Raw genomic sequence first — 23,898 nt, forward strand, 5'->3', positions numbered from 1 at the left:
TATGCTTGGACCGAGACAGTGATTGGAATAAAGTGGTCCTAATCTGTAATTTTTTGGCTAAGTTTGCTTTGTATCTTTTTGGCTAAGTTTGCTTTTTGTACTGATGTTGGAGCATTATGTAGGACCATTATTTTAATGTTGTACTGTACATTGGGCCCTGATGCTATTGACATGTGTTGTGTATATTAGTTGCAGTGGCTTATTTATTATAGTGGTCCCATTGTCTCATTGATAATGTATTTTGTTGTGTGCATGTGTAGGATGAAGTTGGTGTTTGAGATAAACTGATAAGTCTTGAATTGTTTGATTCAAGACCCCTTTATTTGCATTTGCCTAGTTCGTATTGTATATATAACGTTTTGTCGTAGTTTTTGTGTTTTATCTTATTTTCAGGTCTTAGTTGAAATCTAATTCAAAACACTTGAATTAGATTTGAAAATACATCAAGAGTACTTTAGTCATTTTCCTGCAAATTGAAGAATCGTCCAAGGCAATTCGATCGATCTACTATTTGTACAGCCAATAATTCGATCGATCTACTTTTCGATCGATCGACATATTTTCGATCGATCGACTTCGCATTTTCCAGAAAATCAGATATTTCCAGATCTTTGCATTCTTTATGCAATTCAAATCATAAGTTGGATTTTGTGGACAGAAATGGACGCCGACCAGCTCTGTTTGTGCGGCTAGGATTAATCCTTGATGGTCTTTTGTGAATCCAATTCTCTATATATATGAGATTAGGGTTTTAGGTTAGAACATGCATCTTTTGGGGTTTATTCGGATTTGCTCAGGTGTATCACTTCAATTTCTCGTATTTTCATTTACTTAGATGCTACTCTCTGGACCGAAATCCAGAGAGCTTGTTTCCTTGTTGTTCTTCCTTTGTTCTTCATATTCTAGTTAGTTTTCTTCTTCCTCTTTTGTAATCCGAATTTCTTTAAGTTTAATATAGTTTATTTCAATTCATTTCTCCTTTGTTCCTTTACTGTTTTCATTCATTTCCATGCCTAGATTAGTTTAAATTCATGTCTAGCTAATTTAGTTCTTAGGGTTTGATCCAAGTCCTATCAAAAACCATGTAGTGTTCTTGATGTTCTTGGGATTTTCTTAATATGATGATGATTGTGTAAGGCTAGAGGATTGCAAAACCCATGCTAAAAGGTTTTGTTTTCAATATTTCAATCCATTTATTCATGAAAAAGAGTCATGCTTGTCTATGAGTTTTTCTTGAAGTCTTGAGTAAAACCAACATTCTTGGAAACAAGAATGATGTCTTTTGCAATGAAGCTATTTGACATGATGTATGATTTCTCATTAGAGTCACCTTATAGGGTATGCTAGGGAACACCAATCATTTCATCCCTTTGGTAGTCTAATGGTTTTTCAATTGTAGTTTAACTTTATGTGGAATGATTTGGTGTGAAACTAAATATCTTATCATTGTGGCCTAATTAGGGTTTTCATGTATTGTGTATACTCATTAGGATGTGTTATAGAGTAGTAAGCTATGGAACATTAGTCACTCCACACCTTTGGTAGAGTAAATGTTTTTCAATTCTAGTTTAGTCTTTACGTGGAGTAGATTAATGTAAATCTAGGTGCTTTATGATTACGTCTTAACTAAAGTATTTTCGTGTCGAGGTCGTCGTAATGGTTGACGCCCATTACGCGCTCATGTCAAGCATGTTAGGAAGGTCCATATAGACTTTAAGCATTGCATTGGTGGAGGATTGGACAAGATCAATACCCTAAGTTTTCTCTTAGTTTGTTTTCATTTTCTGCTTTCATTCCTTCACTTTATTGTTGTAGCTTCAATTCTACAACCTTTACTTTTATTTTTATCTTTAAGTTAAGTTAGATACGCTCTTTAATATTCCGTTACGTAAAACAACCAATAATCTCTGTGGTTAGATCACCCTTACTATAGTACAATCGATACGTACTATTCCGAGTGGTTCAAATATATAAATTTAAAATCCACGTGTAGCCGGCGAGTCCCGAGCTATACCATAAACTATGGGGGTAGGTTTGACAGAAAATGTGGATGTATTTATATGGGGGTCAAGTGGATGTTCATCCAGAACATGTTGATCTGGATAATATGACATTTGTCCTGATTAAGTCTATTTTGGGACAATATGGGTACAGTTTAGGAGATTTGATTTACGTTAGGGACCCTACCAAAAATCTAGTGGATGGTTTACAACTAGTTTCCTCGGATTATGATGTGGCTTATTTGGTTGCCAAACATGTGGATACTCCTATTGTAGAGCTTTATATTGTTTCTTTCCAAAGTAATATAGGTGAGGATGGGGAAGATTGAGAAAATGATGAAGAGGGAGATGATGGAGGTAGGGTTGATTATAACGACACATGGTGGGATGATAAAATAAGTGATGATGAAGATATTTTTGATTATCTGGTGGATAGTGTTGGCCCCTCAACAATGCCAGAAACGGATGAGGGTGTGGAGGGTGATCGGGAGGATGGGGATGAGGATGTGGATGGTGATGATAGTGCTGATGTAGAGGGTGGGGGTGAGAGTGGGGTTATTTTGGATGATGGTAATGGCGAGAGTGGGCCATCTGGTAACATCAAAATGACATCATTTGAAGATGTTGAGGTTGATGAAAGAGACTCTGACATTGGTAGAAGTGACGTTATATTGTCACCAACTGTTAGTGAAGATGAGGATGGTGGAATTTCATCTCACCATGGTGTGGAGTTCTAGGAAATTGACCTAGGCAATCTAGAATTGAAGCTTAAATGAAATTCTCTAGGATACAACTTTTTAGAGAAGCTGCTAAGCAGTACAATGTGAGAAGGGAAAAAGACATAAAGTTTGTGAAAAATGAAAGAGCAAAGTGTGTAGCAGTATGTAGAGATCCATCTTGTTAGTATAGAGTTTATGGTAGACAGATGGCGACTGAGGCATCATTTGAATTGAGGTCCTTAAGACCTAAACATACTTGTTCTCGAGTATACAAGAGCTCAATTGTCAATTCGAGGTGGATATCAAATAAACTATATGATAAGTTTAAAATTCAGCAGGACATGCTATTGCAAGTTATACAAGATGAAGTGAAGAGGAAATGGAATGTTGAAGTAGGTAGGAGTCAAATGTATAGAGGTAGGAAGAAGGCAGGAAAGAGGTTGTACGGTTGTTTGGGTGAGCAGTATGGCAGGCTGTGGGATTATTGTGGGACTTTGAAGCGTACTAACCCGGGCAGCTGTGTAATGATTAAGGTTGAAAAAACAAACCCTAATTTGCCTGCTAAGTTTCATACTCTACATGTCCCTTGCAGCCATGAATAAAGGGTTCTTAGAAGGTTGTAGGCCTGTCATAGGCCTAGACGGGTGCTTTTTGAAAGGACCCTACAAGGGAATATTATTGGCTGCGGTTGGTCGAGATGTCGACATGTACCCGATTGTAATTGCTGTTGTAGAATCTGAGACAAAAATAGTTGGACTTGGTTCCTGGAGTGCCTAGTTTCAGATCTTGGTTCACATGAGAGGCACACTTCTCCTACATTCATTTCTGATAGGCAAAAGGTTAGTTAAATTAATTAGTTACATAGTTTTATATATTATGATTTCCTGATTTTTTTTTTCTACATGTAAACTTACCCTTTTGTACATTGGAATGATGCAGGATCTTATTCCAAGTTTTGATAATGTTATTCCAATGGCGGATCACCGAATATGTGTACGGCATTTATATGTCAACTTTCGAGATAATGGGTTTCGAGGGGTGGCCCTGAAGGAATTGTTGTGGAAGGCAACATCATCTTATACTGAGGTTGACTTCAGAATACATACAGAAGAAATTAAGAGAATCAGTCCTGATGCCTTTGACTACCTAGACAAGGTTGACCCCAGCGGATGGTCACGAGCATGGTTCAACGAATCTCCCAAATGTGACCTCCTTGTCAACAATATCTCCGAATGCTTCAATTCTTATATCTTGAAGGCTCATGACAAGCCTATTCTAACAATGCTTGAGATGATTAGGAAGCAGCTCATGAGAATGTACCAACTGAAAAAGAGATGGCATTAGCAAATTGAAAGGTAAGCTGTGCCCCATAATTGTTAAAAAGCTTGAGGCCGTTTGTGAAGCGGCATCGGACTGCCTTTCCCCGTTATTCTGGCGATGGTATGTTTGAAGTGGAGCAAGGAAGTAGGCAATATGTTGTTGATATCCGGAATAGGAAATGTGGCTGCAGGAGGTGGCAGATGACTGGGATCCCATGTGCACATGCACATTCTGCCATAACCTTTCATGGACATCACCCGGAGGATTATGTGGATCCATGTTATAGCATTGAGACGTACAAAAAGGCCTATGCTCCACTCATTTATCCAATGCCTAGTGAGGAACAGTGGATACAGACTGAGCATGATGTTTTGGATCCACCAAGATCAAGATTGATGCCAAGTAGACCTCAAAAGGCCATAGTAAGAGGTCCTGATTAGTCGAGAGTTCCTCAGAATCCTTATAGGATGAGAAAGTTCGGATTGAAGGATAGGTGTGGGGTTTGCAAGGTGGTTGGACACAAGACCAGGACTTGTCCAAAGAAGAAGGAGCAAGCATCTAATTATAGGCAACCCACAACAGAAGTTTATTTGCCTGCTCCACCCGGAGCAAGTTTGCCTACTCCACCCACACCAAGTGTTAGTTTCACTAAGCAATATGTTTATATTATATTTGTTGTGTTATTTGATTTGCAACTTCATTATTTAATGTGTTATTGATGTTGGCCTTCAGACCCAAAGCATTGGATGTAGCAGTAATACAAGGGGAGGTGCACAAACAGCAACCAACAGTTGAAAGGGAGGGGCACAAGCTGCAACCAACAATTGAAAGGGTGGTGCACAACCATCAACCAAAAAAGTATGTGGGATTCAATTTTTTACCTAAAATTCAATTTAATTACTTGGGGATGATAGTGATTAATCACATGTGTTTTGGTTCTTAGAAGAGTTTAAGGACAATTACTAGTGATACACAGCAACCCACTGCCCCACCTACTGCAACAGTTGAGAGAATTTTGGTACTTATCTTACTTTAATTTAGTAATTAAAATGCATCCTACCTACCAGCTTATTTATCAATCTTCTTTGGACTAAACTTATGGCAGGAAAGTGACCTTGTTGGACTTAGATTGCCAAGCCGGAATAGGCAACCGGCAGCACCCAGACCACCACCACCACCACCCCCACCCAGGAGAGAGTCTAGCAGAATCAAGAAGATGTTTTGGACAGTTCCAATTAATCCTCAACCTGCTGTTTTTATTGACCTAACTACTAGGTCTATTGTTGCTGGAGACACAGGAGGGAAAGTAGTTGGATTGACTCCAAGAACCCCACAAGTTGCTGACAGTGGTGTAGTGGCAACATCCTCAACAGTGGCCAAAGGAAAAAGGATAGTACAATTCCATTGAAAAATGATTACAGATTATGGAGTCAAAGTCGAAAAAGAAAAGGCCAGAATGGAAGCATTGATTTTTTTTTTTTTTACATGCTTTTTATTTTTTGGAATGTAATGATTGGTATGTGACCGGTGTTGTAATGGTTTGTTTTTTGGACTGTAATGTTTTTTTGGGAAGTTTGTATGTGACTGGTGTTGGACTTTTGGTTTGTGTGATATAGTTTATGGACATATTTAGACAGATTTGGATAGACTTGGACATATTTGGATCATGTAAGTTTGACTTGCAGATGTTGAAATGTTGTTTATGTAGATGGTCATGTATGTTTGGTAATGATAGTGGTTTTGGATGCATGTTTGATGAGAATGTAAAATGTCGTATTTTTTTCCTTAATATTTAATCTCTTATACTTATTTAATGCCTAAATGTACTCATTATTCTTATATTTTGATTTAGGATGCAAATTGAGGCATTAAATGCAAAACAAAGCTAATTGAGCGATTCTGGACAGTTTCGACATCAGTTTGTAATCTGGGCATAACTCTCTCATAAAAGATCCGATTGAGATGATTCAAGATGCTGTGAAACGCCAAGAAAAAGATCTACAACTTTTATGTTTTGCGTTTTGAGAGATACCGGATGAATAAAGGTCGAAATTGAGCTTGAAGTTGACGTTCTGATGTGGATCTGATGCGATTTATTTTAGGAAGTTTTCAGATATGGAAATTTCTTTACTTTGAGCCTTTTCATAATCATCCAATCAATTCCAGCCAAGCCAAGCAAATAAATGAAAAGTTAAAGCGAAAGGAAGAAAAGGAGAGAAAAGATGCGTGGAGGACCATGGAAATAAAGAAGAGATTTGTGAGGACTCGAACAAGGAAAGAATCGATAAAGCATATGGCAACAAAAGTCCCCATTGAAATCATCACCTTCCTAGTTATCCTAGCCTTTATTTTATGTTTAATATTTTCTTTAATTAGTAGATTTGTGTATTGTTATTTTAGGATAGTATTTACAATATCTTTCTTTAGGAGATTTCCTAGGTTTCTAGCATATGGGATGAAACATGTATAAAAGGGGGGAACCATGACACACACACACACCTTCTACCTTACATCTTCTATCTTCCATCTTCTCCCCTCTTCTCTAACTTCTTTGAGTCATGGCCCTGCGTGGCTAAACTTTCATAATTGGTCGAAGGAAACGGAAGCCTCGGAATCAATAAAACTGTGAGATCTAATTTGTTTTTATTGTTCGATTTATGCTTTGAGTATCGGATGTTCTTCTTTGCCTAATTCTATGATTGTCTCGTTTAATTGCTAGGAGTACTACTAGTTTATTATTCGTTGCAATCTATTGCTAGGATGGATATCAAATCCGTAATTGTTTGATCCCTACAATCTATGAAGCAACTAAGATTTAATGATTTGCTGCTTCTCAGTGATTATTAAATCTTAGGAAGAACATTTGACGAAATTAAATGCAACCGCTTGTGCTTGTGTTGTTTCGCTTCATCGATCTCTCTAATTCTTAAGGCTGCTACTAGATTAAACCTATAGCGCTTGTCTTAGGTTGTTTAGTAGTTAGGGTTAATTAGAGCGCTTGTCTTCTAATTAACTACGACTAAGGAGAGATAGGAAAACGTTCCAACGGTGAATATTCAAGTATGAATTGATATATATTTGCATCGATGATCAGTTGCCAAATTCCGACGGTGGAAGTTGACTAAGACCAATGTTTGTTCTTTTCCTTTATATTTTTATTTTACTTATTATTTTTATTGTCATACTCAAACCCCCCCCCCCCCATCCTTGATCACTTAGCATAAAACTCGACTAATCACTCTTCGTGGGATCGACCCTTACTTGCACTACTACATTTATATTTTTAGAAGTAAGGTTTTATTTTTACAGGTTTTGGTATGCATGTTTGGACACTTTTGGTGCAATTTTTTATACCAAAAAAAACTTTCAACCATTTTAATTATTTTTGGACAGATTTGTTTATGCATGTTTGAACAGATTTGTACAGGTTTTGGTATGCATGTCTTAAAACAATTGGACACTTTTTTGTGTTTGATATGCAACTTTTTTAACACTTTTGTGGACACATTTGTTTATGCATTTTTTGTGAAATTTATGATACAAAAAATTGCAACTACAAGTGAATATATGTTGACAGATTTGGTTATTTGCTTTGCTTCCTAATTTAAGCCTTACATCATTGGTGCATTCGGTTTGTCCAATATGACCTTGTCCATTTTAGCTCCCATCATGCATTCCATACAAATTTGTTTACGTAAACAACATCATAAACACATACAAAAAAAATGGATGATGTTTACAAAACAAAACCACCCTAAACATCAACATAAACACATACAAAAAATGGATGATGTGTACTAAACAAAGCCACCCTAAACATCACCATAAACACATCACCTAAACCCTAAACAAAAGCACAATTATCTTCATGGTAACAACATACGACAACGTCTGGAATCGAACACACCTTTCGATTCTAATCCAGCCATAAACAAATACACAATTATCAATATCCATGTACATATAATTATTGTCTTATAAATCTTCTTCGATGCTTTGTATTTGATCTCCCAAATCTCGATTTCTTTACGAAGGGCGGCAATTTCACACTCCATATTTGCCCTCGACTTTGCAACTTCTGCTTCAACTACAAGTTGACATCGTTAGGCTTCTTCTGTCTCCATCTTCGCTTTCAACTTTTCAACTTCAGTGTCTACCATTGCACGACATCATGTAGCTTCTTGAATCAAACTTACATGCTATTCCCGCAAACGATGTACCACCCTCTCTCCATGTGAACACATTTTGGGATCAACCCACTCCCAAAAATGACAAGCCCGATTAATCTTCAACACCAAAATAAAAAACCAGAAAAAAGAAAAAATCCACAAAAGGTACTCAAATTTCAACCCACATACCCGAGCTTATATAATCAACCCACATATAAATTTCCTCGGATGTACTCAAATTTCTTCAACTCTCAATTTTTTTTTTTTTTTTTTTTTTATCATTACAAAAAAAAAAAAATTAAACTAAAAAAGGTACTCAAATTTCAACCCACACAAACTGTACTTTTACTGGACTATCATTATATAATCAACTCATACCCGAGCTTACAACACTGAAAGGTTCAAGCATTATTTCCTCAAATGTCAGGCTCCATAAATTTTTTCAAACTAATATGCAATATACAGCATACCCAGCATTAAAATACCTAAATGCACCATATATGCGACATACCTAGCATAAAATATACACTTAAAAATCTAAACCCTAAATTACCTTGTACTTCTCGCATTTTATAAATTTTCTACCGAAATTTCGTTCGGTGTAGGAGGTTAACGTACAGGCCGGTGCCCCGCAATAACATAGCCGCTTTGCATTCGAAGTTGCCCCACTCCTTGAAGACTCCGAGTCCCTTGAAGCAGTGCCCGATGGTTGCATCTTCGAGGAATGGTGCGAAAACAAGTCAGCAATGTCAAAAATCGGAAGCCCACTTCGAAAACCCTAGTTCTTGCAGAGTTGTTGGTGAAGGAGATGAGAAAAATGGCTGCGAAACTGGGGAGTGGGGACCAAATGCACGCACGTGACTAATAAAAAACAAAGGGAAAAAGACAAGCACCCGCAGGATAAAGGCTGGATGAGGTGGGGGTATTTTGGGTAGGTGATATGTCTTAAACAGTCACGTGCAACGCACGTGATCGACTTTCCGTCCAAACAGACGGGCGAATGGACGGATTGTATTTTTTGCCACGCGTTGGCAAGTTCGGGGGGGTCATATCTAAATTTTGATACATTGGGTGGTATATTGTCAGGCCGTGGATAAATCAGGGGGGCAAAGTGTCTTTTTCCCAAAATATATTGTAAGTTTTTAATTTTTTTTTATATATTTATTATTAAGAGTGGCACGTGTCACCAATGAAATTGGTGTTGACGTGACATATTAATAAAATTTGTCAAGTGTTTTAAGGAATTTGACTGTAATGAATAAATTGTTATTTTGGCTTACCCCGATGACCTTTTAATTACTTTTTATTTTGTAAAAAAAGATTTGTATAAATTAATTTTGCATTTATCCATTTATTTTCATTTGTTATTTCATAATTGGGAGTGGCAATAAGCACTCTTAATATATATTTTTTTGGTTAAATAGTTTAGAGGTACCTGTGGTTAGGCCTTAAATCCAATCGCCGCCTTGGTTTCAAAAAGTGTCATAGGTGGTACCTGGCGTTAGGCCCTAATCCCAGTTGGTACTTCTGTTAGTCCTCCGTTCATTTTTTTAACAAACCTCCACGTCACCTATCTTAGAATGCTGACACCTGCCCTAGTAGCTACGTATTTCGTCCAGCTCGGATGAGACACCCACGTGGCACATGTTCATAGGTGATACTTAAGATTTTAGTGCCACATGGGTTGAGGAAAATAATAATAAAAAAAAAAAATACAAAATCATAAAAAATTAAAAAAAAAAACACAACTGCTAATAAAAAAAAAATACCTCCTTTTTTTAAAAAAATAAAAAATAAAATTTGAAGAACAAAAAAATGTGGTGACCAACTACCCCATTTTGGCTATGTGGTGGTTGACTACCCCCATTTTAGTTAAGAGATGACTCGGCCATCCCTTATGGCTAGTCAAAGGTTGGTTCGGTCACCTTCAAAAGGTCTCTAAAAAAAAAAAAAAAAAAAAAAATTATACCCGAAGGCACTTTAGCCACCCCAATTTTTATTGTTTTTCAAATTTTTTATTATTATTATTTTTTTTTTAAATTGAGGTATTTTTTTATATTATTTTTCTCATCTTAAGTGACAATTAATTGGAGTTCTATTAGCATGTCAAGATCCTCTAATAATAGCTCTGACTATTATTTCGTGCCCTTGATGGTCTGATAGCATTTACTCCCCTCTACAAAAAGAAAAAATGAAAAGGAAAGAAGAAAGGAAATCCTCTCCAAATTCATTTGTTCTTCGCATTAACAACCTCGACAGCACTGTGAATGAAGGCCGGTTAAAAAATATATTCAGTAAGTTAATCACTTATTTTTAAATTTTTAATGATGTCTAACATTCTTCTCTTACACTCTTTATTTCACTATTGAGTAGGCTATAAAAGGGTTATTGTATAGTTTGGCATGAAAAGTAGAATTTTGTTTGCGACCATTAACCCTTTGTATATTTATCACAATGCCGTCCTTTCTTATTTTAGGAGTTCACAAAGCGCTGATAGTTGTCACTGCCATCTGTACTCGTAATAGCTTTAGCATGACAACTAAAAACATTGTCGTTGATTGTTGTGTTAGCTTTCACATGACAATGAAGGCATACAAAATTTTCAATTTTCTTTTTCTTTTCGTTTTACTTCAAGATATGTCATGGCTTTATGAAGTTATTGTAGAGTTATTGAATCCGTAAAGTAATGAGCTTTATTCTACTATGCATGAATCGGTAATTATTGAAGGAACTTCTTATTATTTATTGACCATAAGGGATTTTAGTAGCTGCTATTACTTATGTTGATTTTTCAATTACCGTTCTTCTTCTTTCTTTTTTTCTTTTTTTTTTTTAAAAAAATAAAATAAAATAAAAAATAAAAAATAATTTTTTAATTTTATTTTATGTGGCTCAAATGATGAACGCCTTGGACTTTGGTGGCATAAACATCAATTCTAAGGTTCGAATCATTTCGGGTGCAAACAACTTATTTGGGCCACACCCTGGCAAAAGCCAGATTTAACTTATTTGTGTGGTAGGGGGGTGCATTATACGGGGCGGGGTGTGTTCTTCTGGGGTGGGTACCCGAAGTAACCTTGTCTCGAGGGTTCCCTGTCATATAAAAAAAAAATGGTGGTTTTTTATGTTCTTACCCGTGTTTTTGTACTCCTTAGGTATTTTTGGTGAAGTTGTTAATGTGGAGCTGCCAATGGATCACTCTGTAAGTTTGTTGTTGATGTTAGATCATTTTTTAAAGCTTGTTTCCTGTTTATAGGTCATTTTTTCCTGGGGAAGTCATTTGAAGCTTGTTCTATGTTTGCAGAACAATCTTCCAAAGGGATATGGATATGTGGAGTTCAAGGAAAAAGAAGATGCTGAAATGACAAAATTGTACATGCATCGTGTATGTTTTAGTGAAATGTTGGAGTATAATTTGTAGTTGTATGGAAACATGTTGTCAGGAAATTGATGCTATTAATTTAGCTTAATGCAGAACAAAATTAATGGGAATGCTATTAAAGTAAAATTCTCATTTGTGTCACTAACCCTAAAAGCCATTACCACTTTGTCGAAAATAGACGCTCCCAAAACTAACAACATTTCTGATGGTGAGAAGGATAGACTCAAGCGGCAGAGGGAAGGTATGCCCCTTACACTAGGTTCGTGGAGTGGTACATTGTACATATTGTTATTGTGTTTTCTAATAGTTCTTTACTTTTGATGAATTAGCTTCTCTTTGTCGGAAGCCTCTTGCCTCACCAAGAAGGGGATCCCCTGTACAAAGGGATGGTTCTCCTAGACGATCGCCAGATTCTCCTCTACGTCGTCGTGCAGATTCTCCAGTGCATCGTCAAGTAGAATCTCCTTATCGACGTGATGATACACATCCGAGGAGGAGGTCCACATCTTCAGGCAGAGTTCCATCTCCACTGATGCGCAATAGATCCCCTTCAAGGTTTGCTACAAATTACTATCTTGCTAGTTTCATGTAGTCACTAATTTTGATGGCATTCAACAATGTTAGTGATTACATCTTGATGCTAATCATTATCGAAAAATTTGTGGCAATAGTCTAACAGATGAATGACCTTTTCCTTTTTGTTAAATTACCTTTTGACCAGTAATTATTTTGATTATCTTTATGCTCTCCAAAACTCTTGTAATTCAAGCTCAGGGTTAGCTTCTATTTTTTCTCCCCGGTATATAAGAGGTTGAGGGCAGCAGCGCATGAGAGTTATTACTTTTGATTGTCTTTAATATCTGCCTTTGGCTTTTCTAGGGCCCTTGAGAACTCTTGGCTTTATGCACAAACATGTGTGTGGTGTTGTATGCTTATGTTTAGAAATTTATCAACTTGTATCTTGAAAATTACACAAGGTTTATAACAGTTTTTGTTATGGACTTCTAAGTTGTGGAGCTCTAATGGATGTTGTAGGATTGATTCATTTGAGGTTATGCCACCATGTTTGTTTTGGCTGCTGTACATGAGGAAGTGGTGGGGATTTCTTTCAGTACATGTGCATTATACCTAGATAGGTGATGGATTTGTTGCCTTGTTGGAAAAGGCATACTGGTAGACATAGTGGTAGTGCAATATGGATGTAGTTCCTCTCTTATGTGGTGCCTTTCAAAAGAAAGAAATGCTAGAATTTTATGTAGTTATCATTACCCCAGCTTAACATGCACATTTGCAGTTCATTATGTGTTGAAGTCATTTATTTAACCCTTTACTCTTGGCTAGAGTGATATTGGTAGGTCATGGCATCACCAGAAGTGTATGGATTGTCATTATCTTGTTAGTAGGCAATACCAGTATTTCTTTCTAAAGGCTAAGTTAAAATATGTCCATTTGTCCGTTATTTTAATTTGTAAGTTTTGTCATGTCCTTTGTTCTTACGGTGCAAAGCTGATTTTTGCATCTTGCATGAAGCCTCTCTAGAGTAGTGGGTGATGAAGTCACATTGAAATTGAATCCATGTGGGTGGTTTTTGATGCCTAGGTTGGAAAAAAACCTGGTACCAGAGGATGATGAAGGTTACTGGGTGTTTTGATTCTCAGAATCTCCTTCAGATTCCTGCTGAAACTATGGTTCCCAATCTATGACCAATGATTTCAGCATTTGAGATTGTCATGAATCTGAACCCAAAAGGTACCAATATCAAAACTAAGTTCCTCTAAAGTTGAATCTGCTTCCCAATTATTCAAAAACATAGGATGGCCTCTGATATTCCAGGGAGCATGTTCGATAACACGATTCATATTAGTGGGAGCCTGAAAAGTAAAAATGAACCAGTTATCTTCGATATCCTAGATGCAGAAGGAATCAAGGAATCTCCAAGCATGCCTAAGATTGGATCGGACCACTGTTCTAGGGATGGGCCTTAAGGAGATGATTTTTTCCACCAGAGTGGGAGGCGGAGGGGTATTGGGGGTTGGGGAGCTGGTTGAAGGGGAGGGGTGTTGTCGCTCGGGCTCATTGCAAGAGTTTGATGTATGAGGTGATCAATATCAGAAGAAGAAGGATTCATGAGTTAAGGGTAGGCTCATTAGATTGACAAAGCTACAAGCTGGTTAAGCAAAAGATGCAAAAGCAGGGAGAAGGTGCAGGATATTTTCGGGGACTCTACAAATAGAGTGGGCTTCGTTAGTGATAGAACTTACCCTCATGTGTTTTGTTAAGTTTAAGGTCATGGTTTTGAGGCTTATTGATGGTGGTTAGGAATCTCAAGGTTTGTGTCTATTATTTTCGATAAGGATTAGATGATCATATTTTATTAGTGATCATAGACAAAAGTTTAATCAGTAGTGACAGGCTAGAGCTTGACCTCATTTGAGTGTGTGTGTGTGTGTGTGTGTGAGAGAGAGAGAGAGAGAGAGAGAGAGAGAGAGAGATGATCAAAACATGTCACTAAAAGATTTTAAGACAAAATTTCATGATTAAGAACATAGAGAAAATAGGAGGACAGATTGATTAGAAGTAATATGGTTCATAGATACATACTAAGCAGAGTGAAAAGCTCAAAAGAACCTTACAGTGCGCTATTGAACAACCTTTTTTTTTATTTGAATATTTCAACTAATAATACTTTAGAATAATGAGAAATCTACAAAAACATAGCTACTTTTTCATGTGAAGAGTATTTAGTTCAACATCGAATTCAGTAAAATATTGGTCCAATAAAAATTGAGTGGTCCACTTTATATTAGATAAATTAGAGGTAATATATAAGTTGCAAACGATGCTGTTTGCAGGATAATATCCAATGCACTTTTCCATTCCCTCTTTCTCCTTCTCTGGTGAACCTCATCACAGACTGCTCCATCTAGACTCGCAGATTTCTTGCTTTGCTATAACTTGAATCATGTCAGTTCTCCACTCAGCTAAGGCTCTGTTTTCTTGGGAAAAAAAAATTGTGAACATATGCATATTTTTGTAATATATATGGGGAATAGATTTCCTTTGCAGTAAAATTTTACTTTTGGTGTAATGCCTAATTCATATAGTTTAATTGTTCATATTAGCCCTTGAACACTTGTCTTTGTTATTTCTATCTAACCTGGTATGTAGACTGACATTACAGTTTACAGTGATGTGCTTTTTTGTTTTGTTTTTTGACCAATAATAACATTCCACAGCCCTCTTTTACACTAAATTTCTCAAACAGGTTGATGACATGTTAAAATTTGCCCATGCAGCCTCCGTTCCTGATTCCATAAAGGCTGAATTGTTGCTAAGAATTTGAACGTGTGTCAGGAGCAGCTCTTTGACACAGTAGCCTTTGTTCAGGAGAGGAGACAGATATTATAGGTTCCTTGGGGTGGAGGCAACCGTACTTTACTGTAACAACCAGCGGAATGCTTGAGAAAGTTTCATCCTTTTATTGCTATAATGATGAGAACTGATAGAAACCAGTTCCTTACGCATATAGTAATTCTTACTTGCAAATATTTTCATTGGTAACGTCTTAGATTTTTGCTCTCTCATCTGGTATATGTTTTTCTGTTGAAATGAAACTTGGTAAATGTTTTAGGTATAGCTGTGTTTGTTTGGTTTGTAGTTTTGGTTACTTGGTGTTTGTAGATGATCAGGTTGTTCTGTAGTTTGTGTTTTTGTTTTTGTTGGGTTCATGATATGATGCAGACCAAACCGATAGTGAAATGAGTTGAAGAAGGGAGAAACGTGAAACAAAAGTTGGATAATTGCGAACCATCAATCTAAATTTTCATTCATCATGAGCTGTCGATTACAATAAAAACTTACTAAACCCTAACCCTAACCTTAGGGAAACACCCATTTAATAACTTGCCTAACCTAGCACAATCTAAGACACTGACAATTTCCTTTTTATCGAATTACAAAAATAAATAACCCATAAAATTAAATAAAACATAAATTAACCCACCGAATTAAAAGCCTAAATAAAATTAAAAACCTTTTTATCGGTTCATATGATAAGTGTATAAATATATCTTTTGTTTGAAGCCAATTAAAGTTTTGTTGAGAACGTAAATTTGTTTTTTAATGTGAGCTTCGAGCATATGCAAATTGAAACTATTGAACTCATCGTACGTACCTTTTAGTGAGCTGATTTCTGAAATTTGGCGTTTGGAAAGTTTTGGTTTGTCATGTACAATTCTGTAGCATTTATTTTCTGGTGCTTATTTTGTATTCTCTCTGTTTGGACTTGGACCTGGACGTTGACTTTAGACAATTTTGATTGTAATTTGCTGGTGCCAGCAGTGTCCTTTTTCTTAGAAGGGAATTGTCATTGTTCTCTATCCATTAAGAGTTGAAACACAAAGGATTTGGATGGAGAGCCAATGCTCGATAGGATGGCTATTTGTAATATACACAGTCGCATTCACAAAATGCAGATATCACTTTTAGATGTTTGCATTCGCAGCATGTTTTTAATAACCGCATCTACACAGTTGTTGCGCTTATTATCCATCATCCGCATATTAGATAATGGGCCTATGTTAGTCTTTTTAGACGAAATAAATCAGACAAAGTTTTAGTGTTTTGGGCTAGTTTTAATTTTTTTTAAACCCTAATCTTTTGAAAATATATTAATTTCACATTACTTTTTTCTTTTTTTCTTTTGTATTATACAAGAAAGCAACACAACCAAGGAAACCAATACGTGTGTATGTATGTGTGTGTGTATATATATATATATATTTTTGCTGTGTGGATGGTGTGACGACCCGTTTTTTTTTTTTTTTATAAAACGTAAAACGAGTCATCGCAGTGGCACGACTACGTGTCGCTCAGCCAACATATGGCACATTCGCCATAACATGTACCTGATAATCAGAGTATAACATACATCTATCTATGCAGCGAAAAACATAAATCTGAATAGCGGAAATTACAACTTATACATCTATCACAAATTAATTACAACAAAGAGCCATTTAACATCTATCTGTTTGAGTCTTATTAACACTATAACAATAATGGCTTAACAAAGAATAAGTGACACAAACGTCACAAGCCATACCAAACCTATAAAATAGTGGACAACCCGTGGTCCGACAATTACAACTGTCGCGGCGAGCTTCAGTGATAATATCCCAAGCACACTGCTACCGACCCATCGACTATACCGAAGTACCTGCAGCCAAAGAAACATCATCTACACGGTTGTGGTGGTATCCACATCCGCATAGGTGAAATAATGAGTTCACCGCCTTAGTATACCTCATACTAAGACCTCAGTGGTATAAGACTAACTGAGTTTTCACAAAGAACCAACTCTTATTTTATTTTTAGTCGTGCGAGCACTATATTAGCCACAATTTACCAACAGCTAATGTAGCAAACACCGACTATTCAGAAATCATTTAAAACATACTATATAGCTGTGAAAACATGTAGAAGTTCCAGACATCCCTCCTTGGAAGTTTCTACATATAGACCCCTCTATAATAATACTTTTCACCGGTCGCTTGGACATATGTGCACACGATCACTCCATCACAGATATCACGTATACACATAGGTCTTAAGCAAAGAACATGGCATCTTACTTTTCCGTACTAGGATAACATCCTTCAACAAAACACTCGCAACACCATCTCTAATCGTATTCCAGCTTCGTGCCTTGACGTCAGTAGATCATGAGAGCACTAGAGTTAAACTCAATCATGCTAACACGTCTTTCCTGATGGACAAGAACAGTCAACCTTCCTACTCATAGACATGCCATTACTCGCACCTGGGTAGTCATGTATCCATGTACTTTCAAGTTCAATGTATGATATTAACACATGACTATCCGATAGAAATATACATAAGATCTTTTTCATGAAGACTCTTATGCATATCAATACGTCTAGCAAAACTACTCATAACATAAAAACATCTCTCACAAAATGATGCTATAATGCTATGCATGAACTGGGGCTGATACTGTTATGCTGCTGATACTGATACTGCTGATACTGATACTGTTATGCTGCTGATACTGATACTGCTGATACTGTTATGCTGCTGATATACTGATACTGCTAGTATGTATGCTCTATACTACATGCTCAATGTTCCGTGCTTGACCAGTATATATTGCACTACTGTGTCACGCTGAAATCATGCAGTTGTTAAATCACGTCCTTTTAAAACTAAACAAATCCAGCATTTTACCCAACACTTTGAAATCATTCAAAACTTAGTTTCTTTATCAAATCTACGCAGTTTCAACATGACATGTTCTCAAACAATTTGAATAATTTAAATCTCAACCGCAAAACATACTCAAACACTTTAAATCAATTAACACCTTTCCCTCATGCATCAATTCTTAAACATCATTGATAATATTTGAACATAATCGAAACTAAACAAATCATCTCAAAACATACATTTCATCATATGGTTGGTTCGGTTTCATAAACAACATATATATTCTTATCAATCCAATACATATAAAAATATATATTTTCTCAGTGAGTGGAATACCCACCTTGGCTGCATTGGACTCCAACTCGAACACTCCTTGGACTCTAGTCACTTGGACTCTACATTGGAGAACCAATTAAAGTTTCCAATCCGAACATGATCCTGCAAACATTGGTATCGTTAGACTACACTATTGAATCCCATACTCTATGACATCCTAACTACCCGCATGCTCACACGTCATATAACCTGCGTATAAAGCTAATTCGCCACCTTTAACTACTATTGGGTTAACACTTAGGTTTAGGTTTATATTATATCTCACTTTAATCTTTAAAACGCATTTACTATTTTATTTGTCTTCTTATTATATTTACACCATATTGTCATTATTGTTAATCCTTTTATAGTTTGTTGCTTATGTACTAACTTATCATTATTTACCGGACTCATATTCACATATATGTCTATGTATGTATGTATATAGATATATATATATACATGCAATGATTAACAAGCTTATACCTAATCTATTAGTACACATAAATGTTGTGTGTATATAGGTAGGTGAATTAGTTGCTAGGTTGCTACATAATTGATTTATACCACATTTATATGTTCTATAAGTCTATTAGCTTATACATATTAACTTAACAACTCATATTAGATTAGGTTATAATCCTCTTTTATAACATATCCGTTCACTAAAGGAAGTTTAAAGCACAAACATGAACTCCTAACATCAAAACCAGCCCATTGACTGCTCTCTTTAACCAAAAGAATCCAAATATACCCACCTCAAGCCTTACACCAAATCATGAATCAATATACTCATACAAGCATAACAAGAAATCTAACCATCAATCATAGCTACCCTTCAAATTAAGCTCTGAAATAAACACTATTCTTAATCGGTTAACTTATCAAAACAATCCCTTAAAATTCATACAACATTAATCATAATTATCACAATCTCTATTCCACCAATAATCCAAGATTCTCCTACGACCAAACCTTCAACATCCATGGCCATTCATCAAACCCAAAGCTCTCAAATATTAACACATATCATCCATAGGCAACATAACTAAAAATCAAAGAGACCAACTCCAACATCAATAACTCATTCGGTCAACAACAAAATACATCCATTAAAGCCTCAATTCACATCCATAAACATTATACTCATTCTCTATCAAGTAACCATAACCCAACGTTACCACTCAATTTAAAACTCCCAAACCAATCCATCAAAATTACACAACACCCATCATCAACAATTAACAATTACATTCTCTAATATTACCATGAGGTCTCAACCCAAAGTATATCAACAAATCCAATACATAGGGTTAACTTAAAATCAACTACAACCTTCATCAATAAATTACCATTCACCAATACTCAAGAATTTGGCCATTAAAATCCATATACATGGAGCCATTAACACCAACATATCATAATTCTAACAATCCAATTTAGTTGTTTGGAAATTAGTGACCGAACCTAAACCCCACCCTTTCAAAACTACTCAGTCTTTCATAGTCAAACTAGGGAATCATATTTTATTATTTTGAAAACCTTATTTCTAGAACAGAACAATACAGTAGCCGGTTGTCCAAAATCCCAAATCCATCAAACAACTCCAAGCACCAAACCGCGAGTATATAGCCAACACAAGGGAATAATCTCTCGATTCATAATTTATCAACTAAAATCAACACCATAAAATTACTAATGATCAAAGATAATCCAACATCATAGGGGCTCCAAGCCATTCAGTTAACATACTAAAAACAGGGGTTTCGGTTTCTCAATGCTAAAATGAGTTCAGCCAAGCACATTAAACAGGAGACACATTTAAAATACCCAATCAAATCAGCCGACAGTCCAGAAAACACCCAAATAGTCCCTGCCAACACTCAACCGGCCACAACAGAGAACACAGTCGACCCACACACCACCTATAAATAGCAAATACCAACTCAGAAAATACTAAGCTCATGGTAACAATCCTGACAACACAAGTATCACACACGGCCAAACAAAATCCCCAAAATCATAAAACCCTAATTTCACTATAATCAAATCGATCCATATAAATTATAGAATTTATACCTTGGGGATTTTCCTCAATAAATCCGCCGGAAAACGCCACTGGCAGTTGCTGGAAATTCACCGGAAAACACCCATAGAGAACCGGGTTTCACGGGTCACTGGGTCATGACTTTGGTGGGTCTTCCGGGTCTTACACATGCACGGGTCACTGGGTAGTCCACCACCGACGGAAACCACCGGAGAACAACCTCCAACCGCCGGAAATCGCGTCGGAAAGTTGCCATGGAGAACCGGGTCTCTCCTTGTTCGGTCGGGTCACGGGTCGCATGGGTTACGGGTCTTCGTGGTTCGGCACCTGGGTTCCGTCGGAGCTCCTTAGCTCGCCAAAAATCGACTTCTGGCCACCGGGAATCGAGTCGCCGTCGTCGGCGTCGTCTGGTTCCATCGTCGCCGACCCACCGACAACGACCCACTGATCGGGTCCTCCATCTCCGCGTCTCACTGTCTCTCTTTCCATCTCACAATCTCGATCTCTCTCGTTCTCAATCTCACTCTCACGGGTCCAATGGGTTCGGCTGGGTTGCACAGGAAGATGGGGGAAAATGGAAGGAAAAGGAAAAATGAAAGAAAGATAGGAGACGTGCGTGAGAGGAAGGAAGAAAGGAAGAAGAGAAAAAGAAAAAGGTGGGGGGGGGGGGGGTGTGCTGACGAGTGGGGCTTGAAGGGAGAAAGTTATTTTCTCCAAAACAATCCACAGCCAAACACGTGGCTGTGGATGAGACCAAACCTTGGTCTTTACAGATGGGGTATCCAACACCTTCGATCACTGCAAAATAAATGGAATTTAGACAAAGGAACTTGCTGGAGTGAGCCAACGTGGGATAACTCTGATGCCTAAGTCAGATGATATTTTGAGTGTAGAAAATACTTAAGGTAATTGTAAAGTTAAGGAATAAGGAAGGTTCAAAAGTCCGCTTATCGTGCCGCTCTTATGATATATATAGTCGCTTGATTCGTTTGATTCCTAGTATCTCGCTATTCTTCGTACTCGAATTGAATGACTCCACTGTCACATCCTACGTGGTTATGAAAGTTTAGGTATACTTAAGCATACTTGGTCACATCAATATCCTCAAATCGTACGAAAGCATGGCTCGATGATTTCTTGTATGGCGTAGGTCTTGTCACATCATTGTCAGCATCCCGTATTAAATGGCGAGTCAATCTCTTAGCGATAGGGTTTGTTTACCAACCCTCCATTCGACATGAAGACATTCTGATTGTTGGTGATCGGGGTAATCCGTCTGTAAGTGGGCCTCAACAAATTTGGCCTCCTAAGATGATCATTGGGGATTTGGGCCTGTACATGTTGGCCTGGTTCCTAACAAAACGGTCTGATGCTAACAAGCATCTTGCTACAACCAACAACCAGCCATACAAATACAAAATCTCAATCTTACGAGATTTAACACTATATATCACCCTATCCACAAAGAAACTGAAACAACTACATTCCCAAGGAAAGAAAAAACAACATAAACAAACATCTTTACAACCCAGCAACAACAACACAGTAAAACAAATCCTGCAACCAGAGCAGCAGCATCCCTCGATGGTGTTAGTGTATATTTGATTACATTGCATTACCCTAAATAAAGGGATTTGATTAGATTACATTACCCTAAAGAAATTTGATTAGATTTGAATCATCTGTAAGCTCGATAAATAGAGCAATTTTGTATTGTAGATTTCATCAAGTGAATAAGAGCAAAATGTAGCATGTAAGGCTCTATCTTGTAGATGTAGGTCATAGACTGAATCACGTAAAATCTCGTCTCTATTTTCTTATTCTATTGTTTTTCTTTTAGTTTTCATAGTTTTATATTTTCTTCATGGTATTAGAGTCATTGGCGTTAGCCAATGTTTGATCCAAATGATCCTAGCTATAATTTTTAATTGTCTTGTTTTCGATAGTCAATGCTTTTGTACATCTCCTCATCACTAAACTCAATATCCATTCATTATTCTCTTGTAAGAGCTTTCTCTTCCAAAAGTTCAATCTACTTACTTAATCATCGAAGTGATCCCTCGCTAGCACACTCGGCAAGGATTCGTGTGCTTGACTTCAATTCCTTATTGCAGGTATCCTTGGTCTTGGTTTCGGGTGCGATCAACTTTATCAACAGTTGGCACCGTTTGTGGGAATCAAGATTGTTGATTCCAAAGATAGAAGATCGTATATATGTTGAACACTAGATCCACGAGTGCCCAGTGGGACGATGTAACACCCCAGATTTTAAGACAATGTGTATTAAATAGAATTTAAGATCTATGGCGATCAATTCACACTTTTAATTGCTAGATTGACATTATTCTGATAATTGCCCATTTATGCGCCACTTGTTTTAATTGATTAATAGACAAACCTAAATATCTGGTAAAATTAGTTGGGATAATAATATTCTTAATATTATCATATGAAAATATTTTGTAGAATAATATTATTGATATATAATATTATTGTGAAATATTTATTGTACATGATATTATTTTGACCTAATATTATTTTGTATAATAATACTATCAGTATAATAATGTTATTCAAAAATTAACATTATTTATGAAACGAACTGGACTCAAAACGGGTTTAAAATTATACTCCAATGAGTTATTAAATGGTAAAGACCCGATATAAAAATACACAGAAAATATTTTATATGCAGATTAATTGAATCTGCGGATTAATTGAATCTGGGTGAAGGATTCTTCTGCGTAATCTCTGTGCGTCATCTCCTGTGAATCACCCTTGCTGCCCACGGTTTCTCTTCTATAAATCCGAACTCCCTTCTTCATCAGAAACTCGCACCTCTCAATTAACTGAAGCTCTTCTTTCTTCTCTATTTGTTTTTTCTTTTTCCTCTCTGTTTATTTTGGGCTGGGTCCGAGTAAAACAGAGAGTGAGATCACTCTCCTTGTTTAATTTCTTCTTCTTTCCTCTTTGTTTTCTCCATCTTCTTTTCTTCTTCTATCCGAAACCCACAGAGAGATCAGAGAAGAGAGGGAGAGATCGTGAGAGAGGGAGAATTATTGAGAGAAATTGAGAGAGACCGAGAGAGAGAGAGAGATTCAGAGACTGATCGAGAGGGAGAGAGCCCGGAGAAGACCCGATTATGTGTTTACTGCCTTAATTATTTGTTTGCGCATGTGATTTTACATATTCTCTATTTTTAATTAAATTGGTTAATAACAAAGCTGATATGCAGCGGGGGGGTTGATAGCTGCCAGTGGAACCTTTGGCTTCCGTGACACTTAATAAATAAACGGGTTATGACCTTTGGCTCATAGTCTGCTGGGACCTTTGGATTCCAGTAACAAACAAATAAGTTTTAAGTGAGAGTTGGCTAATACAGCAGGGGGTGATGGTATTGTCAGCTATGACCATTGGCTCCCACAACACGCTAATCCGGACCGTTGGTTCCATCACGAGAGGAGTGCAAAAGATGATAATTAAACTTTGCATTTAAGACTATCATTCTACTGCTTTATAATTATGTCTATATTCAATTTATGTCTATGATTCGCGACATGGATTATTTATTGCATATACATGTGATTATAAAGTCATATACATTGTGTTGCATTTCATAAATAAATCAGCATTCATTATATTATGGAAAACAGTGGACTCACTTTAGTGTTTTGTGTTTTTGTTTATATATATATATATATATTGGTGCAGGTTTATAGAC

General features: G+C 36.7%; 2 protein-coding genes and 1 long non-coding RNA gene across 4 annotated transcripts; 2 read left to right on the plus strand and 1 right to left on the minus strand.

Moving 5' to 3' along the window:
* Positions 1-2,925: 2,925 nt before the first annotated feature.
* Positions 2,926-5,447, plus strand: LOC133860353 (uncharacterized). The gene is made up of 6 exons (XM_062295978.1): positions 2,926-3,220; positions 3,312-3,436; positions 3,659-4,035; positions 4,104-4,461; positions 4,983-5,057; positions 5,145-5,447. Exons 1-6 carry the CDS (start codon positions 2,926-2,928, stop codon positions 5,445-5,447), a joined length of 1,533 nt encoding a protein of 510 aa, XP_062151962.1.
* Positions 5,448-11,261: 5,814 nt separating this feature from the next.
* On the plus strand, positions 11,262-15,151 carry LOC133861649 (serine/arginine-rich splicing factor SR45-like). 2 transcript variants are annotated; one of them, XM_062297437.1, is made up of 5 exons: positions 11,262-11,410; positions 11,513-11,593; positions 11,684-11,831; positions 11,920-12,145; positions 14,856-15,151. In XM_062297437.1, exons 1-5 carry the CDS (start codon positions 11,333-11,335, stop codon positions 14,869-14,871), a joined length of 549 nt encoding a protein of 182 aa, XP_062153421.1. In that variant the 5' UTR covers positions 11,262-11,332; the 3' UTR covers positions 14,872-15,151. The 2 variants fall into 2 exon arrangements, with proteins under 2 accessions (XP_062153421.1, XP_062153422.1); XM_062297438.1 differs by having other exon boundaries at positions 14,887-15,151.
* A 1,402-nt stretch (positions 15,152-16,553) lies between these two features.
* On the minus strand, positions 16,554-20,813 carry LOC133859374 (uncharacterized). The gene is made up of 3 exons (XR_009898737.1): positions 20,210-20,813; positions 18,156-18,253; positions 16,554-16,829 (listed from the first exon to the last, which is right to left on the minus strand). It is a non-coding gene; the product is annotated as an uncharacterized LOC133859374 (long non-coding RNA).
* Between the last annotated feature and the right edge of the window lie 3,085 nt (positions 20,814-23,898).

The sequence above is a fragment of the Alnus glutinosa genome, chromosome 2, assembly GCF_958979055.1.
Source record: "Alnus glutinosa chromosome 2, dhAlnGlut1.1, whole genome shotgun sequence".
Classification (NCBI taxonomy): domain Eukaryota; kingdom Viridiplantae; phylum Streptophyta; class Magnoliopsida; order Fagales; family Betulaceae; genus Alnus; species Alnus glutinosa.